This window comes from Anomaloglossus baeobatrachus, chromosome 2 (genome assembly GCF_048569485.1).
Source record: "Anomaloglossus baeobatrachus isolate aAnoBae1 chromosome 2, aAnoBae1.hap1, whole genome shotgun sequence".
NCBI classification, from domain to species: Eukaryota; Metazoa; Chordata; class Amphibia; order Anura; family Aromobatidae; genus Anomaloglossus; species Anomaloglossus baeobatrachus.
The window spans coordinates 151,010,817-151,028,592 of record NC_134354.1 but is presented as its reverse complement, the minus strand read 5'-3'; the positions used below and the strand labels follow the sequence as shown (position 1 = coordinate 151,028,592).

General features: G+C 48.2%; 1 protein-coding gene across 1 annotated transcript in view; it reads right to left on the bottom strand.

Annotated features, from left to right (window-relative positions):
- The window catches only part of PDK3 (pyruvate dehydrogenase kinase 3), a 99,510-nt gene that overhangs the window by 12,070 nt on the left and 69,664 nt on the right, over positions 1-17,776 (bottom strand). Inside the window, exons 8-9 of the mRNA XM_075335450.1 lie at positions 12,933-13,034; positions 4,033-4,143 (exon numbers count right to left, since the gene is read on the bottom strand). Of these exons, the coding sequence (XP_075191565.1) occupies positions 4,033-4,143; positions 12,933-13,034 (213 nt within the window). The remainder of the gene's footprint in view (positions 1-4,032; positions 4,144-12,932; positions 13,035-17,776) is intronic.

The window sequence follows — 17,776 nt, the reverse complement described above, 5'->3', positions numbered from 1 at the left end:
ATGTCGGGTTTGAAGACTCCCTGAGGTGCCTAAACAATGGAGCTCCCCCATAAGTGCCCCCATTTTGGAAACTAGAGCCCTCAAATAATTTTTCTAGATGTTTGATGTGCACTTTGAACCTCTGGGGGCTTCACAGAAGTTTATAACGTTGAGCCGTGAAAAGAAATTTTTTTTTTCTTACCACAAAACTGTTGCTTCAACCAGGTAGCTTTTTTTTATCACAAGGGTATCAGGAAAAATGCACCGTATCAGGAAAAAGGCACCATAAAATGTATTGTGCATTTTCTCCTGAGTACGCAGATACCTCATATGTGGTGGAAATCAAATGTTTGGGCACACAGCAGGACTCGGAAGGCAAGGAGCGCCATTTCACAGCAAAATTGGTTGGAATTAGTAGCGGACGCCATGTTGCGTTTGGAGACCCCCCTGAAGGGCCTAAACAATGGAGCTCCCCCACAATTGACCCCATTTTGGAAACTAGACTCCTCATGGAATTTATCTAGCTGTTTAGTGAGCACTTTGAACCCCTGGAGGCTTCACAAACGTTTGTAATGTTCAGCCGTGAAAATATTTTATTCTTTTTTTTTACCACAAAATTGTTTTTTCAAACAGGTAGCTTTTTTTTCACAAGGGTATCAGGAAAAAATGCACCATAAAATGTATTGTGCAATTTCTCCTGAGTACACAGGTACCTCATATGTGGTGGAAATCAATTGTTTCGGCGTACGGCGGGGCTCAGAAGAGAAGGAGCGCCATTTCACAGTAAAATTGATTGGAATTATTAGCAGACGCCATGTTGCATTTGGAGACCCCCTGAGGTGCCTAAACAATGGAGTTCCCCCACATGTGATCCCATTTTGGAAACTAGACCCCCCCCCATACAGAAAAATTAGTTTGGCGAAATAAAAAAGACAGACATCAGTAAAAAAAAAAAAAAGAATAAAAAAAAAAAAATATGAGCGCCTGCCACTAAGACCAGTGCCAAACGTGAGAGCAATGCACGAGTCTCGCATCGCATCATCCACTCCAGTCTGGAAGCGAGCAACTGCGCTGGATAATGCGATGCGAGAGGGCGGGGCGGCAGATGAGAAAGGGCGCAGCGGATGGAAAATGGGAAAGGGCGCAGCGGATGGAGGAGCGGCAGAGGATGGGAAAGGGCGCAGCGGATGGATGATGGGAAAGGGCGCAGCGGATGGATGATGGGAAATGGCGCAGCGGATGGAAAAGCGGCGGAGGATGGGGGGGAGGGAGGTGAGATGGGGATACCTACCTTACAGGATTGATCTAGGCAGCAGGATCACAGCAGACAGAAGAGGCAGCAGATGAAGGAGGCAACAGATTGAGGAGTGTGAGAGGGGGCAGTAGATGAAGAGGATGGGAGAGAGCAGGCAGCAGATCGGGGAGGGGGGCAGAGTCTGATGGGAGAGAGAGATGGCACATGGAGGAGGGGGGGCCTCCAGAACATGGAGGGGGGAGGGTGGCTTGCAGCACATGTGGAGGGAGGGTGGCTTGCAGCACATGGAGGGGGAGGGTGGCTTGCAGCACATGGAGGGGGAGGAGGTGTAGTGGCGATGGAGAAGGGGCAGCCGATGAAGGAGGTGGCGGCGGCCGATCGGGAACAGTGGGGGCCGATTCGGGGGCAGCAGCGGCTGAAAAAGGTGGGTGCGACAGCGGCGGGGACAGTGGCGAGCGTGGCGGCGGGGACAGTGGCGGGCGGGGCGATCGGGGACAGCGGTGGATCGGGAGCAGCGGCGGGGCGATCGGAGACAGCGGTGGCAATCGGAGCCGCGGCGGGGCTGGCGGTGGTGGGCGGGGCGATCGGAGACAGCGGCGGGGCTGGGGGGCGGGGTGATCGGTGGCGGGCGGGGCGATCGGAGACAGCGGCGGGGCTGGCAGTGGCGGGCGGAGAGATAGGAGACCGCGGCGGGGCTGGCAGGGCGATCGGGGACAGGGGCGGGCGGCAACTTACCGATGGGCACCCGCAGAGACCGCTCTCCTCGGCTTTCAGGGACGGACACATGTCACCGGCACCAGATCCACGGTGATTGGAGAGATCGGTCACAAGACCGGTCTCTCCAATCAGAGCTGGGGGCGGGTGAAGCACCGATCACCCAGCTCCAGCCAATGGCCAGTGCTACAGCAGCACTGATCAGGGCTGGATTTCAATGTTCCAGCCATTTTCAATGGCTGGAACATTACAGTGACTGTAATTGGCTGAGCGGCGTTCGTCAGCCAATCACAGCCTCTGTAGGTTCGGGGAGGGGGCACCACCCCTCCTGAGGTCAGGCAGAGGTTCCCTCCTTCCCGAATCTACTGTTTAATTAAACAAATTGCACTCCCCGGGGTCCGGGACCGCGATTTCGCCATGACGTACTGGGTACGTCATGGGTCGTTTAGCACCATGTTACCATGACGTACCCAGTATGTCAAGGGTCGTTAAGGGGTTAAAGGGATATTGATTGATCCAACTAAAGTGGCAAGCAACTATATGTAAATTAAAAAGGGTATAACGATAAAGGAATATAAAAAGAGGAGAATTACTCATCAAAACAAAACATGGGGGAAAAAAAAAACAAACAAAAAAAAAACGGCTAGCACACGGGTGGCACCCAAGTGCTATCCAATTATTTTTTTTCACTGACCCATAGATTTGCATTGCTGCATTTGACCTGTGACTTGGATCAAAATCAGACATGTCTGTGGTTTGGGGGGGGACGGGGACTGCTAGGTCTGAAAAATTACAAGAACACGTGAACAGTCCCAGAAACTTTCAGAGATATGAGGTCTACCCTAGACAAACATAGACAGAACGCCAACATGAATAACTGATATCTGAATGAACCCAAATTATGGGGCAACTCTGTACCCGAACCTCCAGGATCTAAACCTCATATCTAGATTACAGGTCAAAAGTTTCTAAAACACATAAACAGCCATATAAAAGGGAAATCATCTTCCAGGTCGTAGAGATGTGCGAGGAGAGCGCAATAATGGATCAGCCTTTGGTTTCAGTTACTAAACGCAAAGGATCATTCAATGTGTCCTATTTTCCTCTAAAATGAGCTAGTAAATAAGGGGAAGGCAAGGAGTTTAGAATTTGGTAGTAGGTGGTCAGTGTAATGAAGTTGCATGTATCTGGGACAGATTAATCAGTTTTAGCTAAATTTCGTTCTAATAGATCTAAAGTCCTTTGTTTTGCTTTTCTCTTCCCTTTAAAAGGGGAAACCTTCAGAAACTTTTTCAACCCAAACCATAAATACGATTGTGTAGCCTTTTAAAGGATAAGCCAATTGATCCCTTTATGACACCAACATACTGCTCCAGCAGTGATAAATCTGGTATTGATGGGGGTGTATAGACATGCATTGGGGCATGACAATACACTACTAGCTTCAAAGTCTCCTTCTGCATTTCCTATCTAGCAGTACCCCGTCCTGGATGATTGACAGGTCAGTGGCTGTATACCACAGCAGGAACCCGGTCATTTCGACAGGGAATGGTGCTATTAGTTAGGAACTATGGGCAGAGGCCGAGAAGCTAGAAGTGAATCTACATGTGGCAATGCACTCCAGACAACTTCAAATTGAGATTTCTCCCTGCTGGAGCAGAGCTTTGGTGTCACAAAGGGATCAACTGGCCATCTTCGAAATCAGTGTTCCCCAATTCCAGTCCTCAAGGACCAACAACAATGCAAAGTTTTCAGGATTTCCTTAGTATGGCACAGGTTATGATGCCAAAACCTCTGCAATGCCAAGGAAATCTTGAAAACCTACACTATTGGTGGTCCTTGAGGACTGAAGTAGGGAAACAGTTTTAAAGGGCTACATTTTTTACAGGTTCCCTAAATTACAGGCGTTCTCTTATGGGAGATAGCCCCAATAACGTTTTTCTTATATTATTATAAACTAATGGAACATTTGATACCAATAACAATTAAAATTACCTTCCCTCTGCTCATAATACCACCCGCCCTTCAGTTCTCACATTTTATAAAAGTTGGCACTGAACAGATGTGAGACGTTTTCGGCTTACCAATGGTGCTGCGCTGCTCGGCTCCAGACTGGGTCTAGGTGCAGTGGAATACATGTAATTGAACAACCGATCTATCTTCCTCAGCGGCACGCCACCACCCTGGTCGCTGATCTAGGGAAGGGTAAAGTGTTAGGTTTTTCAGTTAGGCGTGGACATGCACTGAATCTACAATAAATCACACAGCTTCACTTTATAAGGTTGATTTGTAGTGATAATAAAAGACCTGGGGTTTTGGATTGTAAGGATGTGTGCACACAATGAGTTTTTGTTGCATTTTTCTCAGCAGATTTGTCACAAAATCTGAAGGGTTTCCTGATGTCAGCAAAAAAGTCAATGAGAATCCTGAAGTCTTGTGCACACGTTGAGTATTTTCTCCTTGCAGATTTGGTGCAGACTTAAATCATACTAATGAATGGGAAAATCTGTCCTAAAAACGCATGTTTCCTGCCAAGAGATACAAAAATGGTGCAGAAATTTAGGCACCAAATACTCAACATGTGCACATACCCTAAGGGCGGCTTTGCACGTTGCAACATCGCACGTGCGAGGTCGGTGGGGTCAAATCGAAAGTGACGCACTTCCGGCGTCACTTTCGAGATCGTAGTGTGTAAATGCTAGATGATATGATTAACGAGAGCAAAAGCATCGTTATCGTATCATCGTTGCAGGCTCCGACTTTTCCATAATTATGCTGCAGCGACAGGTACGATGTAGTTCCTCGCTCCTGCGGCTGCACACATCGCTGTGTATGAAGCCGCAGGAGCGAGGACCATCACCTTACCTGCTGCCGGCTGCTATGCGGAAGGAAGGAGGTGGGCGGGATGTTTACATCCTGCTCATCTCCGCCCCTCCGCTGCTATTGGCTGCCTGCCATGTGACGTCGCTATGACGCTGCACGACCCGCCCCCTTAGGAAGGAGGCGGGTCGCCGGCCAGAGCGACGGTCGCAGGGCAGGTGAGTGCATGTGAAGCTGGCGTAGCGATAATTTTCGCTACGCCAGCTATCACAAGATATCGTACCTGCGACGGGGGTGGGGACTATCGCGTGCGACATCGCAGAATCGGCTTGCGATGTCGCAACGTGCAAAGCCCGCCTAAGAGTCAGATTTTTTTATTTATTTTTTTTCCAATGTTGCATTACAAGAACTGTTGATATAGTTGTGTATTGATGTTATTTTGTGGAACAAGTCTTGAATAGCACCACTTTGGCATTTATACAACTTGTTGTTTATTAAAGGATTTTTCAAGATAAGAAAAATGTGTCTAAAATACCTGTATGATATAGATCCGGTAATTGTTTTCTGGCTGCAGCGGTGATGTCACAAATACAGTCCTCACTGCAGTCAATCACTGACCTCAGCCGCTATCTTACTCCTCAGCAGACCTTGCTGACCTCAGTGATTGGCTGCAGCAGTGATGTGCACAGACGTTCTGACGTTACCTCTGCAACCAGAAAACAATCAGCATCAGGGGCAGCTCTGTAGAGGGTTGAGTAACATTAGTGATTGTTAGTGATTGTTGTTTTAGATGTATACAAGCATTTGGACACTTTATTTTTCATGTGAAATCCCCTTTAAATGTTTTCTAGGAATAAAGACAAGCAATCCTGCTATGCTTGTTTTTTGCTGTTAACTATGCAGTGCAAACAGTATATTAACTTTACTCCATGGGTTGATGTAAATGTTTAGGATACTGAAGAAAAGAAAAAAAAAAAAAAAAAAAGTATCTTCCTCCCTTAAAGGGAATCAGTCAGCAGGTTTTTGCTACCTCGTCTAAGAGCAGCATGATGTAGGCAAAGAGACCCTGAATCCAACGATGTATCACCTAGATTAGTGGCTGCAGCTGTTCTGACATAGTGAAAGATATTATTTTTTGTATGTAGCAGAGCTCTGTAAGCTGCCCCCACCGACACCAGGCTCTCGGTGAGTAGATTTCCATAAACAGAAGCTGCTAATCACAGAAGGGGCAGAGTTGGACTAGAGGTCAACTGAGACCCTCCAATGATACAGATAAGAAGCTTATACTAAAGGCCCCTTTACACACTGAGACTTTGTAGCGATTCCACCAATGATCCCGACCTGGCCGGGATCGCTGGAAAGTCACTGGTGAGTTGTCAAAACAGGCAGATATAGCCAACGACGTAGCAGTGTTTAGAGACTTTCCAGCGATCCCGGACCTGCAGAACGACCTCGCTGGTAGGGAACGCTATAGCATTGTCGTAACGGTGTCAAACACACCGATGCATGCTGCGCAGCGGGAAACAAAGGACCAAAAAATGGTCCTGAAAGATTTGTAGCAATCAGCAACCTCACAGCGGGGGCCATGTCACACACTGCAATGTCACTGGGGAGGTCGCTATTACGTCACAAAACCAGTGTTTAGCGATGTTGCAGTGTGTAAAGGGGCCTTAACAGTGCAGGTAGACAAAAAAAAGACAGATAAGACACACAGGTCTGAATTTTCTGTTTTACCTCCTGAAGCATGCTGTCTTCAGATTACAAGTTAGAAACCTGCTGACGGAGACACTTTAAGGCCTCTTTTATATTCCTGGTTGCCATGTTAACACATTGGTGCCCAGTTGTACGGCAGTGCTTTGCCGCTAGCATGACAGAGTTAGTTTCTCTCCTTGTCACACTCCTTAGATACAGTGGCTACTATTCGCCATGGCGTCTATGGGGTTAAACTGCTAGAACCAGTGATTACTCATCATTGCTGACAGAGGAAAGTGTGCTCCTTGTGAGTACATTGTGAGGCGAAGAGAGGCTGAAAGAGGGAGTGTTCCCCAGTAAAACAAACACTTTAGATGCTGTAGCTGCTTTAGGCCACAGCATCTAAGGGATTAATGAAGACCAGCTTTACCGGCCAACAAACAGTTCTCAAGAAAAAAGAAAGCTTCAATGAAAAAAGAGAATTTTGTTACTTACCGTAAATTCTTTTTCTTATAGTTCCGTATTGGGAGACCCATACCATGGGTGTTTAGCTTCTGCCTCCGGAGGACACACAAAGTACTACACTTAAAAGTGTAGCTCCTCCCTCTGAGCTTATACACCCCCTGGTAGCCAGTCCTAGCCAGTTTAGTGCAAAAGCTGAAGGAGAATAGCCACCCACAAGTAGAACCGAGTAAGAACCGGAACAACCGGAGACTCTGTCCACGACAACAGCCGGTGATAACACACGGAACAAGAAAATTGCCAACAGGCAACAGGGAGGGAGCTGGGTCTCCCAATACGGAACTATAAGAAAAAGAATTTACGGTAAGTAACAAAATTCTCTTTTTCTTTATCGTTCCTTAGGGAGACCCATACCATGGGACGTTCCAAAGCTGTCCCTGGGTGGGAATAAACAGAAAAACTAAGAAGTAGGCGGAGCCTAACTTCACAAGTGGGCGACAGCCGCCTGAAGGATGCGTCTGCCCAAGCTCGCATCTTCCGAAGCATGAGCATGCACTTGGTAGTGCTTCGAAAAGGTATGCAGGCTAGTCCAAGTGGCAGCCTGACAGACTTGTTGAGCCGTAGCCTGGTGCCTAAAAGCCCAAGAGGCACCGACAGCTCTGGTCGAGTGTGCTTTGATCCCCGGCGGGGGAGGCACCTGAGTACTCTGGTAGGCGTCCGAAATGGTCGATCTAATCCAACGGGCCAAGGTCGGCTTAGAAGCAGAGAGACCCTTGCGCCGCCCTGTGGTTAGTACAAAAAGAGAGGTGCACCGCCTAAGCGCAGCGGTGCGAGACACATAAATCCGGAGAGCACGCACCAGATCTAGAGTATGCAGCGCTTTCTCAAAGCGATGAACAGGGGCCGGACAGAAGGAAGGCAAGGAAATATACTGGTTAAGGTGGAAGGGAGAGACCACCTTAGGAAGAAAGTCCGGGGTCGGACGGAGAACTACCTTGTCTTGGTGAAAAACCAAAAAAGGTGACTCCGAGGAGAGCGCAGCCAAATCAGAGACTCTCCTGAGAGAAGTTATGGCAACTAGAAAGGCCACCTTTTGAGAAAGACGATACAAAGAAACCTCCCTAAGGGGCTCGAAAGGGGGTTTCTGCAATACCGTGAGGACCAAGTTAAGGTCCCAGGGATCCAAGGGCCCCCGATAAGGCGGAATGATGTGAGACGCACCTTGCATGAAGGTGCGGACCTGAGCCAGCCGGGCGAGACACCGCTGGAACAGCACTGATAGAGCTGAGACTTGTCCCTTGAGAGAGTTGAGGGACAGTCCTAGCTGCAGACCGGACTGTAAAAAAGACAGAAGGGTTGGCAACGAGAATTGCCAAGGAGAATAGCCGGAAGAGCGACACCAGGACAGGAAAATTTTCCAAGTCCTGTGATAGATCTTGACGGAGGAAGACTTACGGGCCCGAGTCATAGTGGAGATGACTTCAGGAGGAATACCAGAAGCCGTCAAAATCCAGGACTCAAGAGCCACGCCGTCAATTTGAGTGCCGCAGAATTCGGGCGGAAAAACGGACCTTGCGAGAGCAGGTCTGGACGGTCCGGAAGATGCCACGGCATCTCCACAGACAGTTGGAGCAGGTCCGGATACCAAGCTCGCCTGGGCCAGTCCGGTGCAATGAGGATGACTCGACGGCCCTCCATTCTGATCTTGCGCAGGACTCTGGGCAAGAGAGCTAGAGGGGGAAACACGTAGGACAGACGAAACTGGGACCAGTCTTGAACCAGAGCGTCCGCGGCGAAGGCCTGAGGATCGTGGGAGCAAGCCACGTAAACCGGAACCTTGTTGTTGTGACGGGATGCCATTAGGTCCACGTCCGGAGTGCCCCACTTGCGGCAGATTGACTGAAACACTGCCGGGTGCAGGGACCCCTCGCCACCGTCCACTGATTGACGGCTGAGATAATCTGCCTCCCAGTTTTCTACGCCAGGGATGTGGACTGCGGATATGGTGGACTTTGAGTCCTCCGCCCATTGAAGAATGCGTTGGACCTCCAACATTGCCAGGCGGCTGCGTGTCCCGCCTTGGTGATTGATGTAGGCAACCGCTGTCGCGTTGTCTGACTGGACTCGAATGTGCCTGCCCGCCAACAGGTGGTGAAAGGCTACGAGAGCTAGAAGCACAGCTCTGGTTTCCAGCACATTGATTGAAAGGGCTGACTCGGACGGACTCCAAGTGCCCTGTGCTCTGTGGTGGAGATGTACCGCTCCCCAGCCGGAAAGGCTGGCATCCGTGGTGAGAATCACCCAGGACGGAGTCAGGAAGGAGCGCTCTTGGGACAGGGAGAGGGGTCGAAGCCACCACTGAAGAGAGCTCCTGGTCCGTGGCGACAGAGCCACTAACCTGTGTAAGGAGGAAGGCCGCTTGTCCCAACAGCGGAGAATGTCCAATTGCAGAGGACGCAGATGGAACTGGGCAAAGGGAACCGCCTCCATGGAGGCCACCATTTGACCCAGCACCTGCATCAGGCGCCTGAGGGAATAACGGCGGGGCCTCAGGAGAGAGCGCACCGCTAACCGGAGAGACTGCTGTTTGATTAAGGGCAACTTCACAAGTGCCGGCAAAGTCTCGAACTGCATCCCTAGGTACGTGAGACTCTGGGTCGGAGTCAGAGTGGATTTGGGAAGATTGACAATCCACCCGAATTGGGCTAGGGTGGCGAGAGTGAGCGAAACACTCCGCTGACAGTCTGCGCTGGATGTACCCTTGACCAGAAGGTCGTCCAGATAAGGAAGCACTGCTAACCCCTGGAGGTGCAGGACCGCAATCACTGCCGCCATGACCTTGGTGAATACCCAAGGGGCCGTGGCTAACCCGAAGAGGAGAGCCACGAATTGGAAATGATCCTCTCCTATCGCAAAACGTAACCAACGCTGATGTGACACTGTGATTGTCACATGTAGATAGGCATCTCTGATGTCGATGGACGCCAGGAACTCCCCTTGGGTCATAGAGGCAATGACTGATCGCAGAGACTCCATGCGAAAATGACGCACCCGGACATGCTTGTTGAGAAGCTTGAGATCCAGGATGGGCCGGAAGGTACCGTCCTTTTTTGGAACTAGGAAGAGATTTGAGTAAAAACCTCTGAACCGTTCCTGAGCGGGAACTGGGACAATCACTCAGTTTGCCTGCAAGGACGCCACGGCCTGCGAGAAGGCGGCGGCCTTGGAGCAGGGGGGAGTTGAGAGAAAAAATCTGTTTGGTGGGCTGGAAGAGAATTCTATCCTGTAGCCGTGAGATATGATGCTCTCACCCACTGATCGGAGGCTTGCTTTAACCAAGCGTCGCCAAAGTGGGAGAGCCTGCCACCGACTAAGGACGTGGCTGGAGCGGGCCGAGAGTCATGAGGAAGCTGCCTTAGTGGCAGAACCTCCTGCGGTCTTCTGCGGACGCGCTTTTGGGCGCCAGTTGGATTTCTGATCCTTGGCTGAGTTAGCGGACGAGGCGGAAGGCTTAGAGGATGACCAGTTGGAGGAACGAAAGGAACAAAACCTCGATTGATTCCTACCCTGGGCGGGTTTCCTGGTCTTGGTTTGTGGCATGGAAGTACTCTTCCCGCCAGTAGCTTCTTTAATGATTTCATCCAGCTGTTCACCAAACAGCCGTAAACCAGCAAAAGGGAGCCCAGCAAGGTACTTCTTGGAAGAAGCATCTGCCTTCCACTCTCGAAGCCACAAGATCCTGCGGATAACAAGAGAATTAGCTGAAGCCACCGCAGTGCGGTGAGCAGCCTCTAGCATGGCAGACATGGCATAAGATGAAAAGGCTGAAGCCTGAGCAGTTAAGGTAACCATCTCAGGCATAGATTCCTTGGTGAGGGAATGCATCTCCTCTAGAGAAGCAGAGATGGCTTTGAGAGCCCACACTGCTGCAAAAGACGGGGAAAACGCGGCCCCCGCAGCTTCATACACAGATTTGGCCAGAAGGTCAATCTGACGGTCAGTGGAATCCTTAAGTGAGGTGCTGTCAGCCACCGACACAACGGTCCGGGCTGATAGCCTAGACACCGGAGGGTCTACCTTTGGGGAGTGAGACCACTCCTTGACCACCTCAGGTGGAAATGGAAACCGGTCATCAGAACCACGCTTTGGAAAGCGTTTGTCAGGACAGGCCCTGGGTTTGGTCACAGCGGTCTGAAAACTAGAGTGGTTAAAGAACACACTCTTCACTCTCTTAGGCGAGGTAAACTGATGTTTTTCTGCCAAAGAGAGTTGCTCCTCTGACACTGGCGGATTGAGATCCAGCACAGAATTAATAGAAGCAATCAAATCACTAAGATCTGAGTCACCCTCAGAGAAATCGATGGGATACATAGCCTCCGAGCCCCCAGTGAGGGCATCCTCCTCATCTTGAGAGTCAGCTCTTGAGACAGAGCCGTGGGATGGGGAGGGGGAGGAAACCCTGCGCCTTCTCTTAGAAGGACGGGGTCTGGGATCAGATGATGAATCCTCCGTGAGCTCTGATGGACGGAGGTCAGAGGATAGGAATCCTCTGTCAAGAGTATTAGAGGCACCCTGTGAGGGGGGCTGATGCATATTCATCAAAGTCCTGGACAAAAGTCCCATGGACTCAGCAAATGGCTGGGATATGGACCTAGAAAAGGACTCTACCCAGGTCGGGGGTTCAATCACAGGTGCAGCAGCAGCCTGAGAGACCACTGGGGGTGAGACTCCAGGCTGTGGCACCGCCAAGTTAGAGCAACCATCACAGTGTGGATAAATGCTCGGCTCAGGCAGCAGGAGCTTACATGCAGTGCATGCAGAATAAAGCTTTGGAGCCTTGCTCCTTGTGTGAGACATGCTGCTGGTATACAGAGGTCCACAACCGGAGACCGGCTGTGGCTTACCAGACCGCTGAGCGCGGTGTTGTGTGCCCTCCAGATCCCGAAGCCCGGTCCCCCAGTCGCAGCACCTCAGCAGAGATGCAGAAAGCAGGATGTCCCAGAGCAGAGTGAACTCTGCCTGAGAAATGACTAGGGGGCGTTCCTATAAAAGAGCGGGAACTGGAGGGCTATAGAGACCTGCAGGGAAGGAGGGACGTCCCAGCAGTGGGGAGTGTCCCTCCCCTGTGTAGAACGGCCGCCGGGAGGAGCCGAACCTGTCCCTCTGCATGAGTGACATGCGAGGGCAGAAAAATGAAACTAGGCCTCCGGCGAAGCCGGGGCCTAAATTTAAGCGGCGAGGCCGACAAGCAGGCACCATCGGCGCGGTTCTCAGGCAAAAGCTAGAGAATCCGCCGGAAAAGTTAAAACAATCACATACAGCATACTCTCCCCTTACAATAAAGAACCGGGACCCCCAACATAAACGTCTCATGTACTTAGCTGCTGAGACGCAGGGCCATGTCCCTGGGGATGAGTGCTCCGGTCCAACAGAATCCTCAAGGGGCTGTGGATGGAGACCGGACTCCTGCCAGGCATGGAGACCGTGCTGGCTCCCACTTCAAGCCAGAGCCCAGAAGGGATGGTGAAGGAGCGCGGCATGTAAGGCTGCAGCCTTGTAAATCAACCTTAACAACACCGCCGACACAGTGGGGTGAGAAGGGACATGCCGGGAGTCCAGACATGGACCCGCTTTTCTTCAAACTCTTTCCAAAAGTCAAACAAATCAGATGAGAATGCATGTGTGGATGTATGCCTCCTGACACAAAGCAATAAACTGGCTAGGACTGGCTACCAGGGGGTGTATAAGCTCAGAGGGAGGAGCTACACTTTTAAGTGTAGTACTTTGTGTGTCCTCCGGAGGCAGAAGCTAAACACCCATGGTATGGGTCTCCCAAAGGAACGATAAAGAAACAGTCATACTGGCATCTTCACTTTCATGGCTTTCCATATGCATAAAAAATGGTGACAGATAAAAACGTCTTTGCTATTATCTTATGTGTCCAATACTGCATTATAAAGATATTCATGTAAACACATACAGACGGGGGACAACTAATGGCATGACCGACCTTTATAGACAGGTCTTCTTTTCCGAGTGTGATCAGTGTCTTTACAGGTGGCAGAGCCTCTGTACGGCCTTCGTGTTGCTCCACAGTGGCTCTCATTGAATTCTGGAAGGAACAGAATTGTGAATGTGAGATTTCATTAGATAAATGGCACTAATGCACAAATCACGCAGTTATGCAGTTCTATTTCCCAGAAATGGAGTAAGATCAGGAACAAAAGAGATGTGGAGCTATTACTGCGCTGCCGAAGATATGACATAATCCAAGGCAGATTGAATGAAGGTGGTTTTATTCTATGCGTTTTGAAGTGTCTCCCCACTTCTTCATCAGGAAATCCACCACTATCATTATAATGGTGGATTTCCTGATGAAGAAGTGGGGAGAGACTTCAAAATGCGTAGAATAAAACCACCTTCATTCAATCTGCCTTGGATTATGTCATATCTTCAGCAGCGCAGTAATAGCTCCACATCTCTTTTGTTCCTCATCTGCTTCGGCTTGTTAAGCGCAAGGACTCTGCAGAGGCTGATTACATGCTTTGAATCAGGTTGTGTGACACACAACCCCATAAGGGGAGCACATTCCCTTTTCACTTTTGCATGTAAGTTCGATAAGACCCTATTACACTTTTCCCCTATTCAGTTTTTTGCTCAAAATGAGTAAAGGCACAGTCACACACAACGACTTACCAGCGATCCCAAAAACGATGCGACCTGATAGGGATCGCAGGTAAGTCGCAGGTGAGATGTCACAGAGTCAGATCTTAGTAGCGACCTATATAACGATCTCAGCAGTCACTGTGACCCTGTCACACAGTGTCAAACACAGCGATGTGTCTTGCCCAGCAGGACATCGCCTTTGAAGAAAATGGCCTGGACCATTCTGCAACGACTAGAGATCTCACAGCAGGGGCCTGATCGCTGGTAGGTGTCACACATAACAAGATCACTAACGGGAACGCTACTGCGTCACGGAAGCTGTGATCTCGCTAACGATCTCGTTATGTGTGACGGTACCTTAAAGCATAGAATAGGAATAGGGACCCTGTTTTCAGCGATGGGTCTCACAGTTTCATTTGTTTAGTTCGCTTAGTGATGACTGTATCACTCCTCCAGGACCAGTGATGACCATTCTCTGTGCCCAAGCCGAAAACTGGCTAATCAGTGGTGGGGGGCACAGATATCCAGAGCTCATGAATAATGAGGACTACATAGCAGCAGTTCAGCACTCAGAGGACCAGCAGTTTTATTAAAACTACAGTAAGGACCCCAGTAAGTGACACAGCGCAGGAATCAGGGCCGCTCCTGATATTTTATGCTGCTCTCATGCAGGTTTATGCTTCTTAATCTATCCTTGTCCATGTATTAGTTTTGTGGCATACCTTCCAACAATGATATTTTTGCAGAACTGACACAATATGAATTTTCTACGCTCAGGCTCCAAATAGTTGCCAGTCTCAATAGTTAAATGTTTATTTCGTGACGTAAAGTGAATCGGTCACCAGATTTTCCAGCATTTAAGAGAATATGCTCTGCTGCTCTCACCATATGCCGTCTCAAGTCCACTGGTTATATGTAAATAGCAGTTATTGGTCTGTGCCGCTGAGCACCGCTATCAAAGCCAAACCCAGAGGACTTTTGTATTGCGGTCTCTGGACTATAACCGGGTCATTGCTCGATAGATTCCCTTCTTTATGCTTACTTACTTTAACCTGATTTTTCAATACATTATTAGTAGGGATGATCGCATATTACAAATATTTGGCAATATTTGGCTTTGCGAATATCTGAGGAATAGTTCGCCGCTTTGCGAATATTCGATGCACAATGTAAGTCTATGGGAAGCCCGAATAATTGCTATTCGGCAACTATTCGCGTTTCCCATAGACTTACATTGCGCATTGAATATTCGCTAATCGTCGAATAGTGGCGACCTATTCAGCGAATATGGGCGTTGCCGAATATTTGCGGTATTCGATCATCCCTAATTATTAAGATATATTTTTGCAAACCTGAGGTGTGTAGTTTTAAAAATCCCTATTGAATAGCCAAAAAATTGTTTAAAAGAACAGAGAGTCCTCAGTGGTTGATACCTTTTAATGGCTAACTGAAAAGATGGTAATAATTGCAAGCTTTCGAGACTACTCAGGTCTCTTCATCAGGCATGGTATAACACAAAATCTGAAGAGTCACGTATTTATACACAACAGGACTTAAGTCCTGTTGTGTATAAATACGTGACTCTTCAGATTTTGTGTTATACCATGCCTGATGAAGAGACCTGAGTAGTCTCGAAAGCTTGCAATTATTACCATCTTTTCAGTTAGCCATTAAAAGGTATCAACCACTGAGGACTCTCTGTTCTTTTAAACAATTTTTTTATCTCTACTGGCTAACACGGTACAAAGATATATTTTACTTGTATTGAATAGCCAAAATCCCTTCTGAACATTTTACCCAGTGATTTTTTTTTTTTAAACCAAATTTTATGGAATTTTCTTAACTTTAATAGGAAACAAAAAAAGGGGGTCTGGGGTTCCTCCTAAGCAGACCTACCCCCTCTTCCTCCTGTGCGACACGGCCTAAACCCAACTATCTTATATTTTTAATTTACCTAAAGAACCCAGTAAATCCTCCTTTAAATACCACTCTGTGAACACAAATGGGGAAACAATTTGTTTTCTCCCCTCCTCTGAACACATTTTTATTATAAACGCTCTGCATCTAAAAAAAAATTTCCGTCAACTTGGCTCGATTTCCCTCCACCACCAATTTCTCCAGATTGAGCGTCTTTTTCATCTGACTTATTAGTCCCTCCTTTGAGGGCATTTCCCCTACTAACCACTTTTGGCGTATTGTCCTTTTGCTCAGCATCGCTATGTAATGAAACAGAGATGGCAGCCCCCCCCCCCTTCTACCCAATGATTTTAAAAAAAAAAAAAAAAAAAGGGGAACACTTTACCAGACAAGCCTCTAAAGGCCCCGTTACACGCTACGATTTATCTGACGATATGTCGTCGGGGGTCACGGTTTCCGTGACACACTTCCGTCATCGTTAGCGACGTCGTTGCGTGTGACACCTACGTGCGACTCCAAACGATCACAAATAGGTTGAAAATCGTTGATCGTTGACACGTCAAATACCAGCAGTATAGAAACAGGTGATGAGAAGCCGTTCCCAAATTACCTCTCAAAATTAAGATAAGGGACCTGAGACAACGATTCCTGGACAGAGGGTACCCAGGTGGAATCTTGAAAAAGGCATACGGAGAAGTAATAAACAAGAACAGAACACAACTTCTAAACCCAATTAAGAGTCCTAACATCAATGAAAACGAGCCTTTCAGATTCATTACCACCTTTGATAATGGAGCCCAACAAGTAAGGGAGATTTTGCAAAAATACTGGGGTGTGTTGCATATGGACAGTGATCTTAAAGGAGGCCTCTGTGAACAACCGAGTATAACATACAGGAGGGGGCGCTCCTTAAAGGATCGTCTAGTCCATAGCCACTTTCAGGCACCTACTAATGAAACCTGGCTGAAGTCTAACATCAGAGGTTGCTTTAAATGTGGCAATTGCATTGCTTGCCCTTTCATCACTAAAAGCAAGACCTTTGCCAGCCATGTCACAGGGAAAGAGTATGACATTAGAGAATTCATAAACTGTAAGACTGAAGGCGTAATTTACAAAATGACTTGCGCTTGTAGCAAAGAATACATCGGCAAAACAAAGCGTGAATTACGTCGCAGAATTGGCGATCATTTGGGAGATGTCCTACACAAAAGGGACACCCCAATCGCCAGACATATCAACGCCTTTCACGGCGGGGACACAAAGGCCATGAGTTTCCAGGGCATTGATATAGTGAGAAAACCACTCAGAGGCGGCCCTTGGGATCAGAAAATCCTACAGAAAGAATCCAAGTGGATCTTTATCCTAGATACAATAGCACCAAAAGGCCTAAATGAACAGCTCAGTTATAGCTGTTTTCTCTGACTTTCTTGGCTCTGAACATCTTTCTCTTTCTCTCTCTCCCTTCAACCTATCATTTATAATGCACAGATCTGTGTTAATGGTACTCGAAAGAACCTGTTATGGTCTTTACTGGCCAAGAAACCTCATGTGAGCTAACTGATGAACCTTCAGTGAGCTCACTTCATTTGTCTTTAAATACATAATGTGATCAAACAAAGGGTTAATCCCTCTAGTTATGGTGTAAATTAATTTAATGGAACGTATTCTATATAATCTATACCGCCAAAATTATCACATTTATCTGTTCTATTGATACTTATATCCTAGTTAAGCCTTGGGACTTGGTACGTCATGGGACTATCTGGCATATCCAATTAACCATTACAACGTCTGTCTAATTTTGGTTATGTTTAATATCAATTTGATTATATTTAGGCATGACTTATCCTATAGCATCTTGGGGGTTAAAATCTGTGCTGATTGCGCAGCAGCATGTTTGCCTGCTTCTGTTTGTTTAGTCGGCACCAGTTCCCCTCATATGCTAAGACTAAGCATCTTAGGGGTTAAAATCTATGCCGATCGATCGCACAGCAGCATGTCTGGCTGTATCTGTTTGTTTAATCAGCACCATTTCCCCTCATACACTAAGATGCTCGATGACGTGATCTTGGAGGTGGGGCAGTGTGTTCAGCACTGCCCCACACTGTGCACGTCACAGCCACCATCGCCTGGAGCATTCTGGGTTTGATGATGCTCCCAGCTGGGCGGGACTAGATGCCCACACCCAGCACGATCCTATACTGGATGCTGTATGCTGTGCTTTTTGTCTAAATCGGCTCCAGTCCACTCCATGTAGCATGGCATTGTGGG